This window comes from Geotrypetes seraphini, chromosome 13 (assembly GCF_902459505.1).
Source record: "Geotrypetes seraphini chromosome 13, aGeoSer1.1, whole genome shotgun sequence".
In the NCBI taxonomy this organism is placed as follows: domain Eukaryota; kingdom Metazoa; phylum Chordata; class Amphibia; order Gymnophiona; family Dermophiidae; genus Geotrypetes; species Geotrypetes seraphini.
The window spans coordinates 40,197,270-40,209,746 of NC_047096.1; the positions used below are offsets into that span (position 1 = coordinate 40,197,270).

General features: G+C 39.3%; 1 protein-coding gene across 1 annotated transcript in view; it reads right to left on the bottom strand.

The window, feature by feature from the left end:
• JAM3 (junctional adhesion molecule 3) overlaps positions 1-12,477 on the bottom strand; it is a 147,306-nt gene that overhangs the window by 58,303 nt on the left and 76,526 nt on the right. Inside the window, exon 2 of the mRNA XM_033918892.1 lies at positions 5,552-5,617. Coding sequence (XP_033774783.1) covers positions 5,552-5,617 — 66 coding nt within the window. The remainder of the gene's footprint in view (positions 1-5,551; positions 5,618-12,477) is intronic.

The window sequence follows — 12,477 nt, forward strand, 5'->3', positions numbered from 1 at the left end:
CGAGTTTTTTTTTTTTTTTTTTTTTAAAGGAAATAAAGTCGAAAGACAAAAAATGGAACAAAAAGGCATCAAAAAATCGCGAGCGGGAAGGCAAAAATAGAGTTTTCAACGGCCGTTGAAAAGCACATGCGTCTTCTTCGCTCCGCGGAAACGAAGAAACTGGAGACCACGCACTCCTCCGTCGGGCGGGAAGGCACTCGCGCATGCGCGGTGCGGCCAACTAGAACTTTCTAGTTAAAAAGGTCCGTACCAGGGCTCCGTCGGTGACGTCACCCATACGTTAAGAATATGCTGCCTGCTTGTCCTGGGATAAGGTATTTTCTGCCACATCTACACATAAATGATTAGATGCCTTAAACTGGATACATACTTTACAGCTTAAAGTTTATGCTTCCTTACAGAATTATCCTCTGTAAGCTTTGACAGGATCTATACTGCTGAGACTTGCTTGGCATAAGGGAAAGAGAAACAATTTGCTAATTGGATAGTGTATGCTTGGAAAGAAAGTCCTAGATTATAGTGTCCTTTCTAAGGGCTTTACTCCTCCCCAAGTAGAGGGCTAAGGCTACAGGCCAAATTGTATAAGACAAGTTCACTATTGACAGTATATAGCTTAAGAAAAATTGATGTTAGGCTGATTTAAGGTTGAAATCCAACACTACCTTAGAAACCACCCTATTTTTGATTTTTCCATATGGACTAGAATAATTTTGTTGGCTAATTGATCTCTGAAAGCCTTTAACTCATTCTGTAAACTCTTAGGGCTCCTTTTATGAAAGCGTGTTAGGGCCTTAATGCGTGGAATAGCGCGTGCTAAAATGCCGCATGCGCTAGCCGCTACCTCTTGAGCAGGCGGTAGTTTTTCAGCTAGCGCGCATTAATCTGGTGCATGCGCTAAAAATGCTAGCGCACCTTCTTAAAAGGAGCCCTTAGTTCCAGCAAATTGATCTAATGAAGATGGTTTTACTAAGAAGACCAAGTACTCTGTGTGAAGTTCATTTATATGGGCTTCATTGTTCCCTCTAAGGACAGAGTTGTTGTGAGCAAAAATTTTCAGTTATAGGTGCGTACATAGGCACATGTAGAGAGAGACTGGAAAAAATTCCATGAGTATGTTATATGTTTATAAATGATTTGCATGAGTTAGAAAAAAAAAAAATCACACACACCTGAAAAATCTAAATACTAAAATCATATTTTTCAAAAATAAAGGAAAAAATTGAATTCAAAATGGCCAAGTATTAATCTGTATGCTAAAAAACTATTTTAGCGTGCTAACTCACATTTACAAATTAAGAAACACTTAGGCCAGATTTTATAAAAGAAGCCTAGCAGTGCCTACATTGTAGGAGCAGTTCAGCGCGGTTGTCAATCAACCGCTAGGTGCATTTAAAGAATCATGGCTAGCTGTACCTAAGCAAACTTAGGCGTCACTAGGCATCTTAGACATAGGCGCTGCTCTAGTAGTGTTTTACTTGCCTAATTTGGCGGTGCCTATGTTGGACGCTTAATGATACCTAACTTAACCATGCCTATTCGCCGCTCATAACCATGCCTACTATTTGAGATAAATCCTCTAGTGCACAGTTTTAACTATAATTAAAGGGAGCTTCAACTATCAACCAATGATTTCAACCGATAGTATAACTTTCCATCAGTTAACTTGCATCCCTTCACTTTCTAACTTATTTAGAACCTCAGCGCCACCACTCAGAGCTCAATTAGATTTCATTGCTCTAAGCTTTATGTGCCACTCCTCATCGGTTCCTTAATTTTTAATATCCGTTTTTAATTTTTAGTATATTAGCTTTTGTATAATTTATTTTACTTATTTAACTTATAAGCATGTACTTAAGCATGTACTTAACTTGCAACTTGTGGTCTCTGGCTAGGGGAAACATCACGCTGACATGTTTCGCTGCTAGAGCTTTATCAAGGCTTTGCCCCTATAAATTCAGATATATCTGAGGACAAAGTGGTCACAGGTTGACGGCTGAATTTATAGGGGCAAAGCCTTGATAAAGCTCTAGCAGCGAAACATGTAGGCGTGATGTTTCCCCTAGCCAGAGACCACAAGTTGCAAGTTAAGTACATGCTTAAGTACATGCTTATAAGTTAAATAAGTAAAATAAATTATACAAAAGCTAATATACTAAAAATTAAAAACGGATATTAAAAATTAAGGAACCGATGAGGAGCTGGCACATAAAGCTTAGAGCAATGAAATCTAATTGAGCTGAGTGGTGGCGTTGAGGTTCTAAATAAGTTAGAAAGTGAAGGGATGCAAGTTAACTGATGGAAAGTTATACTATCGGTTGAAATCATTGGATTACTATTTGAGATAGGCATCATTAAACGTCTTTATGTGTGGGAGGGCGACACCACTTAGGCATTCCAAGAGTTCAGTATTGAACCCTTAAATTGTTAATCTTTTTTTTTGATTGGCTGAAAATCAGCATGGTCAATTACCATGCCGATTAAGACAATTAAAAATTAATAGTTAGGTGCTGATCCAAAACTTAGGCATCCCTAGGCGGCTGCAATTAATTATGGTGTCTAGGGGTGCCTAATATAGGCACTGTTTATAGAATTTCTTAGTTACAGTTTATTCAGTCTTGACAGTGGAATACTTTAAGATATACAGTGGAATACATTAAGATATTTTAAATCTTATTTGGTTATTTATCATTTATTTAATCTGTTATTTTAACATTGCTAATTGATTTTGTCTATTTATTTTAATATATTTTATGGTCACTTTTATTATCACTATTCTTAGTGTTATTTGTTTTATATTTTTATGGTTTTCTTGGACCCCTGAGGTAGGCTTGGATTTTATTAAAATGTCTTCACCAGCTTGATGATCTGGTCATCTCTTTTTTTTTTTTCTTCTATGATATTTGATATAGTTTGTTCTCTTTTTACCTGTTTGAGCCCTGATGCATCCCAGATAAGAACATAATACAAATAGATCAAATGTGACATCAGGAGAGGAAATATATTATAAAAAAAAGAACTAGAATCTAGTAGAACAAAAAGGAAGAAAAATTAAACCTAGGAGTATGAGCAAGAAAGTAAGGAAGTACATCAACATGTCAATCAGTCAAGGAGTAAAATCTGTAGAGGTGTCTCCATTCTCCTTTGTAGCAGTTTGACTGTGACAAAGGAAGAATTTAGTCAGATGAATGGAAATGGTTACACCTCCAAATCTTACTTTAACCTGATAATATTTTAGATGTTTTAAAAAAGAATGTTCCTGTTGCACATAACTGGTGCATACATATCCATTTCTCCATGTATTTTAGAGCAAGCTCTATGTTGGCAGATCCTGTCCTAAAATAAACCTGTGTATTAGAGAATGACACGGTGGCGGTTTACCCGCGGCCACCGCATTTTAGCCGCGGGTCACCCGCCGAAAACGGGGAAGAAAACTAGCAGTCGCTGCGGCGACGGGGACAAGGCCATTCACCGCCCGCGGGGCGGTGAATGGTTTTGTCTCCGCAGTGAGGTATCAAGGATCGCGCGGTCCCCGCAGCCACCGCCCGCCCGCCCGCCCGTAGCATTTAGCCAGCTTCCTCCCTCCACCTCACCTTAAATTTCGAGTTTTCCGGCTTCCTTTTTTCTGAGCCGCACGTGTTCAAAAATCCGTGCACGCGCGGCTGCACGAGTCAATCAATCTTCTCCTCTGACGCAACCGGAAACAGGAAGTTGCAGGAGAGGAGAAGTTTGATTGACTCGCGCAGCCGCGCGTGCACGGATTTTTGAACACGTGCAGCTCGGAAAAAAGGAAGCCGGAAAACTCGAAATTTAAGGTGAGGTGGAGGGAGGGAGCTGGCTAAATGCACGGCTTTTTGAACGCGTGCGGCTAGGGAAAAAGGAAGCCGGCAAACTCGGAACGAATATAAGGTGAGGTGGAGGGAGGGTGGGGGTTGCTGGACCATTCTTCGTTACTTTGCCATACTAATTCCATTCTATGTTAGGTGCCACGGACTCAGATTCGAGTCCTAGCGATGATGATTTAAAGATCCCAAAAGAAGCCAACTTCTAAATCCAGTGGTTAGAGCTACACTACACTCCTTGTGACCCTGGGCAAGTCACTTAATCCCTATTGCTTCTGACACAATGGGCAGTTCCAAAGACCAAGACTGGCCAGTGTCAAAGACAGGATGCTGAGCTTGATAGACCCTTAGTCTCCACTGTTTTTAGTGATCAACAAAGTTCTATGTTTCTATTATCACCCTAATTCTGTTATCATTGGACTAGATATTCAAAATGATTTAAATGGCCAGGACAGGCTCCTGGCTGTTCAAATCATCTGTCCAGGGCTAACCAGGCATTTTCAATCTTTATGTTCAGCCCAAATGGTGTCACACAATTCAGCAAAAATACCCAATGTTGTTCCTCATAATTTAAATATTGCTCATAGAAGGAACAACATTGGGTATTTTTGCAAATGGAAGTTGGAGGGTTAATTCCCTTGAAACAGCCAATTGAGTGAAACATGAATTCATGCTGGGACACAAGATAGGTTGAATTTGTTTTGAATTTAAAAAGAAAAATGATCAATGAAGAATACTATAATGGCAAGAAAATATAATGATAAAACAGCAACTAATTTTGCCTATTTTTATATATTAAAAAAGTACTACATAAGGTGAATGTCCATATTGCTGTCTGTTGTTCTGCTGAGCACTGGCATTGAAACAGCAAAATGCATTTATTGCATACTTGTCCTCTGTCGGAAACATTATGGTGGTATATTAGTTGTGTTAATAAAAATTTATAAACAAAGCCCTGCCAGCTGAACATCTCTTTCTCAGCAGCAGGAACTTTGATTTATAAGAATGGAATACGCTAAATATTAGAGTACTAAGGCTTATATGGATGCTGCGGGGACGGTGACGGGGCGGTGAATGGGATGGCAGTGGCGGTGACGGGGCGGTGAAAGGGATGGCAGTGACGGTGACGGGGCGGTGAATGGAATGGCGGTGACGGGGCGGTGCAGAGGATGGTGGGCCGGGGACGGGGCGGTGATGGGGACAGATTTTTTCCCCGTGTCATTCTCTACTGTGTATCTCAATTCTGATTTCTCTGTCCTTTCTAAAATGCCAATCCACAGCACATCAAATTAAAGAGTATTAAAATATTTTAAACACATTAAACATTTTTATTAAAATGTGTGCAATGAACCAGAATAATGGTAATATATACGAGGAAAAAAGGTCAAAAGAAAACCCAAATTTTCTCCCTTTACATATCCTTACTTTTTCTCATCCACCTTAATTTTCCAGAATTTATGCAAGATTTATTTTCATTTCTAAGCCTATCCTTTTGCAGTACATGTGCCTAAAGTTTAAGGCATTAAAAATCAATTATAAAAATTTGCCAACAAGACACATAAAATGAACCACTTATATGTCTTTTATAGTCATCGATAAGTTTCTTATCAAGTAGTTTTAATAATGGAAGCCAAACCAGCAGAGTTAACCATATCTCCTATAGGAAATCCCTGTATTGGCAATGAATACAGAGCTAAATCTATAGCACTTACCGTGATATTCCAGGACAACAGGTTTTAGATTACGGGATCCTAACTTCAAAGCCAGAATTTTAGAGACTGTAAAAGGAGAAAAAAAAAAGTTAAATAAGAAGTTATGCTGTAATGAAATAACAGAAGTCCCCAACTTTCAAAAGAGAAGTTTCTCTTTCAGACATATAAATGGATGCAAGTTTTCAGCGTCTTGTACCAACTCCATTATTTGAGTCATTCTCCCCTTAAAAGAAAAAAATAACAAAACTTGATTTAGCTCTGTTATGAAAACAAAATAAAATGACCTCCTGGTCAGCCACTCCCAGCATACTGGCTTTCATCAGGACGCATCCTTGTCAAATGCATACACCACACATAATATACCACCTTATTTCCAAAAACAAACTCAAAACAGTTCATATAATAAAATACAATACTGTACAATACCTCAAAATCAGACACAAATCACAGACCCTAAAACAAACAAGTGTCATCCCTGTTCTTATTAAAGAGGTGACAAAACTTCTCTATTTTAAAACATGAAAAGGGAATCCCAAAGAGATTTATTTTGAAAGCCACAGATAAAAGGCACCAAAGAGGCATTAGTTCATAGTTCAACTTTGATATATCATCAATCAAATTGATATATCTAAGTGATTTACAATCAAAAAATGGGGAAGACTGGAACAGAAATAACAGCAAGTGGCCCAGGTTATAACCAAATAAGAAGCAGGGGGAGGATAAAATAGCTTAACATGGATAAGATTAATTAGACTAAAACAAAAGGAGGATGTATGTAGCCTGTGAAAGCAAGGCCAAGGATGTGATTCAGGGAAGTAGCATAATCACCACCATTATTTAAACCATTGGGCTACTCTGCCATACAGCACATACCAGACAGAGACATATAAAAGGGAGCTTACAATATAGTCAAGACAGACAAAAAGAACAAAACAAAAAACACAAACACAACAACAGCCTTTGTCCTAAGAACAGCAAGGCCATGATTGAGAAGAATTAAAGTACATAAATGGATTTAGGAGGGTTTGTGGATATTAACTTATAGGATTCAAAAGGAGAAACATCTATCTAAGAAACACACTCATTCATATTTTGGGGAGTTTAGTTACCAATGCAATCAAGAATTTCCTAAAGTACTGATCTCCTACATATCAGGGTTTCTCATAGGAAATAAACCTTAATGTGAAACATTTATTTTCACAACAGGAGTCTGTCAGATTCCCTGTTTTATATTTTGTCATTTTTTCGACAAAATACATCACAAACCCGCAAAAGGACTGAACGACCAGTTTCCTTTAAAACACTACTGCTGTAGTGTGAAGCTGCATTTGGATAGTTTTTACAAAACACTTGTCAAAACCAGTCACCCCAAGGAATTCACAACTGGTATTTTGGTAAAGTATTCATGTTAATATTGCCTCAAGTTCACTATCCTTTTAATGTACGATTAGCTGGAGTGGCTATGCTTTCTACTTGCCTCTTCCAAGTGATTTTACAATGCCCCTGTTCATCTCAAAGGGCTGATCTAATGTTTTCAATGGTGAAAATGTGTGTGTGTCCTCTCAGCTGTTTGTCTTCTAGCCATCCTCAGACACATGGCACATTGTGCATATTGCACGTGTTTGGAGAAGAAAGAGAACAGGGGGAGAATCTGCAGGCTAGCAAAGTTTTAAACAGCTGTCAGATTCTCAGATCAGAACATGCAGCAGCAGTTCAAAAATTCTACATGCTGTGCTGAGTTTATTACATAGGAATTTAAAGGATACAGTGGGAACAATTTTCATTGTAGAGACATTAAACCAAAAACTAATTCTACATCAGCAACTGGATGGCTGCACTGCCTCTGAATATAGATACTTCTTTTCATGCAAGTTATGACTTGGCCATGTTCACATGTAAGCATTCCATCAAGGATTGGTCATGTTGTCAGCAGAGAAATGGCATAAAAGCTACTGATATTGCAGAGTTGAGCACATGCATCTCAAAAGGGTTCCCAAACTGTAGTAATATTTTATTTTCATATGAAATTTGCTTAAATCAGGGGGTCTTAACCTGAGGTCCAATAAAATTTCTATGGATAGGCCCACAAAATAAAAACAGGTATTCCCTATTATTTTCACTTGGAAAAAACAGCTATTGATTTGACGTTCAAGCACATATCATGGGTATTCAATTAGATAATCAACTATCAATTGAATTTCAGGTTAATAAAATGACTAAAAAGTCTGGTTTATTAAGAAAGCTGAGGGCCATTTATAAATATTTTGAAGAGCTAGCTTCTATTTTACTAGTATAATTGTATACTCATATTTTATAAAATCAACTACTGTTACATAATTTAGGTTGTTCTAAATATCTTCTGAAAAGGCTACAAACAATGTAGAATACTGCCATAAGAGTAACCTTTTCTATCTCTAGATTTGATAAAATTATATCTTACATTTTAAAATTACATTGGTTGCTGGTGATTGCTAGGACTCAATTTAAAAACTTTGCGTTCTGATATTTAAAATTTTGTATGGTCTAGCTCAGGGGTGTCAAAGTCCCTCCTCGAGGACCACAATCCAGTTGGGTTTTCAGGATTTCCACAATGAATATGCATGAGATCTATTAGCATACAATGAAAGCAGTGCATGCAAATATTTGCATGCACTGCTTTCATTGTATGCTAATAGATCTCATGCATATTCATTGGAGAAATCCTGAAAACTCGACTGGATTGCGGCCCTCAAGGAGTGACTTTGACACACCGGTCTAGCTCCACATTATTTAGTGTATTTTAATCTGTCATTAGGTAGTCATTCTTCTTGTGAACAATTTCATATTCAGTTTCCATCAGTGAAACAAATTACGTTATTTGATCATTGTGGCTCACTGTTTATCTAGCTCCTTCTATTTGGAATAAAACTTATTTACATAGTAACATACATAATAAATGATGGCAGATATGGTCCCATCCAGTCTGCTCTGTAACTTCGAGAATTACAATTTCAAGACTGAATTGTCCTTTTCTTTGTTTCTTCTGGGCCACAAATCTTAGTTCTGTCCTTAGGTTCCAGCTACTGGAGTTGCCATTGAAGCTTACTCCAGCCTATCCAAACCATCTCCTTGGCGGGATTCAGACCATGAAAGTTTGCTCATTTAAATGCTATATCAGAAAGCAACTATGTTATTTTATAAGTCCTTAGAAACATTTTTATTTAAGAAATTTCTCTTATCAAATTTATATGATACTAGGAATGTGTTGATTAACAGGGTTTCTCAGCAGATCCCTTATTTCTTAATCTGCTATGAATCTTTTACTAAACTTTTACTCCTTTTACTAAACTGTGGAAGAGTTTCTTTACTGCAGGCTGGAGAGTGTAGCGTGGCCGGCCCTCGAGGCTTGCAGTAACCGGCCCACGCTTACAATATTCTCCCAGCATGCTTCCCCAAGAGGGAGGAAGACCCTGTTGTGAATAAACTTATCCTATGTGCATAAAACAGAATGGCCTCACACAGGTAAGTAATGAAATAAAGAAATCAAATTTATTGTTCAACTGAACAGGACCAAGCAAAAATGCATGAAATGAAAAAGGACTCAAAAGGTCTTGGCCATAATAATGAAGAACAAAATAATATGTTGGTAACCAGCCTGGTCTGGATAACTTTCCCAAAGTTCTTTTATCAATGTCCCAGGTATAACAGAGTCTCTGACATTCCTTGACTCTCCAAAAAGTCTTCCTTGTAACTTGACAAACTGTGTCACACTGCAATGTGCAGCGCTGCCCCTTCAAAAGCAGTGGCAGAAAGCTGGCGGATTCGCCAAAGCGGCTCCTTGTTACCAAGAGCAAAATAACCTGCAAATCTTCCACTAAGGTGCTGGGCAAATTCTGCCCCAGCTTTCAGGATATTCACTCCTTATGAAAGCAATTGCTGAAGTTTTAACACTGCAGCCATCTTGGCAAAAAGAGAGAAAAAAAAACTTCTCAGCAAAGTAAAACCCTTTGCTAGCATATATCCCTTTAGCTAGCATGCTCAAGGAAAATACTTTTTGTACAGCAGAAATGGAAACATTCACAAATTAACTCAAAAAGCAATTCCAAACTAATTGATATCCATTTCCTCAAATAGTCCCACCTCTGGTAAAGTACTGCAATCCATAGCTTCACATTCTGGGTTTACCAGGGTTGTTCCAACTGGCTCTGTGTCCACCATTTCAATATCTTTTGGCTCTGGGGAACTTGGAGGCTCCTTCCACCTGAGAGCTTCTCCAGTGTCTCCCTTCCTCCTGGTCAGCCAGCTCTCCAAATGGTGCAAAGCTGCTGTACCACGCCCAGCCCTACTCAGGGGCTGAACTTCCTTCAGCTGAGTCTGCCTTCTGCCCTGTTTAGCCAGCTTCTCACAAAATGGAGGATTAAAGGGGCCCTGCCAGTTTTCACCAGGCTGTGTTCTGCAGCAGGTCTGAACACAGCCTGTGCTTCCTGGTCTTTTTCCTGCCTATCAGGGACACAATGATTAGCCCGGACTAGTTTCAGGGAATGTTTTCTCCGGGGTTTAACTGGCACAAGGCCGGCATTGGGCTCGGGTTTGTGACAAGAGGTAAATGCTTCGATGCTCATTCAATTCCTATGAGCCTCGGCGCATTTACTTCGCTGGCACGTGGTAAGAAGTTCTTCCACGGTTTAGTAAAACCCATCTCTAATTAGGTAATGGCGGAATCTAAATTGAAATGTAATAGGTAGGACTAGAAGGTCTATGGAGCCTCTAAGGAAGATCCAATATGCAATTAAAGATAGCTACCCTAAAAAATATTTATCATCAAAATACTATATATTCATTATTTTTCTTGAATTTTAATATTTTCACTTTTGAGAAGTGCCACCTCAGAATCTCCCTTATTTCGCTTTCTGCCAACAGAAGAACTAGTCATATTGCTTCTTCCTACTGCATGCTCACTCTATACATCCCTCCCTGCTAGGCGCTGTTCACATGGGAGGGAATTCTATAATTTGGTGCCTTGATTTAGGCACTATAATGGGGAATGCTTAGTGTCAATTCTAACATGTCAATTAAGTGTGCTTAAGTCATTACAGAATACCAGTACAAAATCTGTGTTGCTGCATCAAAATTTGTCATTAAAAGATGTAAATGGTTGCCCTAAGTGCACAAGTGACACATATTCCGATAATAATCTACAAACTGTGTGTATTACTAGGACCCTGCCCATGGTCAGTCCATGCTCTTCCCACATTTATGCCTACCTTGGAGTTACATGCTATAGTAATTAGGCACAGCTTTATAAAGTAGCACCTAGTGCACTTATGTGTGAAGATGTCAATATAAAGGAGCCTTTGATTTACATAAGTATCACACAGCTCTAAGCATAAGTTTATAGAATTGCCCCAATAACTTCTCTCTCAAAGTGTGCTACTACCCTACAACTTCTCATTTCTATAATCTACAAAACAGTTGGGATTCTAGCACCAATGCTTCACAGCAGCACAGAAAAATAAATAGTTAGAATTATATCCTTGAATAAATTAATTGTTGATCATATTAACCCCCAAAATCTATGCATGGCACACAACCTTTTGTGAGTAATTTAAGTACAGAGCCAATGACTAGCAATAATTGGGAGCTAACAATCAATTTTCAGTTAATTTGTTCTAAATTACACACATATCTTTATAGAATAGTGTTTTTAGCACATTTTGCTAAGCACTTTTCTATAAAGATGTGCATGTAATTTTTTTTTTTTTTAGCATGTAACAGAAGAGAGGGTTTAGCTATGGGAGGTTCTGAGATGTTCACTGAAGAAGTGCACAATATTATAGAATTGGGGGGGATCTGACCCTAACTTGTGTATGAGAATTTACACCAGATTTCAGTTGGTGTAAATCTTCCTATTCCCCTAGTTGGGTGTATATCCTGGTGCTGCATGCTATTCTACAAATAGCGACCAACTAGAGAGCCATTTAAAGAATAGCAGTCAGTGCATATTTTTTTCCAGTGCCCAATTTGGTGCAGTGGGAAATATTGTAACCCGCCCTGGGTAAGGGTGGGATATAAATAAATAAACCAAACCAAACTTGGATTGTCACCGTTAAAACGGGCTACTGGGCTTGATGGACCTTTAGTCTGGCCCAGTAAGGCTATTTTTATGTTCTTCTTTCCTTCTGACAACAGGCAATAAAACTAAGCCATGGCCCGGCCTACCTTAAACCACATATCCAGAGTTTGCCACCCTGCACCAATCAGGTCATGGATATTCAAGATGCATGGGAAAAGCATTTAGGGGATTCTGTAGACCCCTAATCACGGAAGCCTTCTGCAACCCCACTGCCGAAGCTGAGGGATACTCAATGGACAGCAAAGCCTGCGAAAAAGCTGCAAGACCTTAGGGTCATCCCCCTTATCAGGGAGAAGCTCCCCATCCTCCAGAGGCTCCCAAGCTAAGTAAGGCCCCCTCAGAACAAACCAAGGTATCTTCCCAAAGGAAGCAGAGATGCCTCCCTGCCTCCAACTCCAGGAAGGTCCAAATGCTTACACTTGGGAGCTGAAGGATTAGAAGGCTCCCCCCCTCCCAGAAAAGATCTGAGGCCTCAGCCTGAACCCCCATAGGAGGACTTGACTCTGCCTGAAGAGATAAGCCTAGTGCAAAACCAGGGCAAATTCTAGTAAAAACATGGAACCCTGTAAGGCAGGCATGTCTGAGGGCCCAGAGCAGAAAGGCCCCGATGATCCCAGAGAGTTGGAAGAATAAGAAGGGGCAGATCCTTGAAGATTGTATGTCTCAAAAATGGCCTTCGTTCCCATGTTACGCTGAGGTGAGCTCCCTGCCACAATGTCACCAGAAACAGAGAACTGCGAAGCAGATTGCTGCTGCCTGTGGTCAGCCCCAGCACTCTCCCCAGTCTTTTCCCCTTTGGAGTGAATCTTTATGG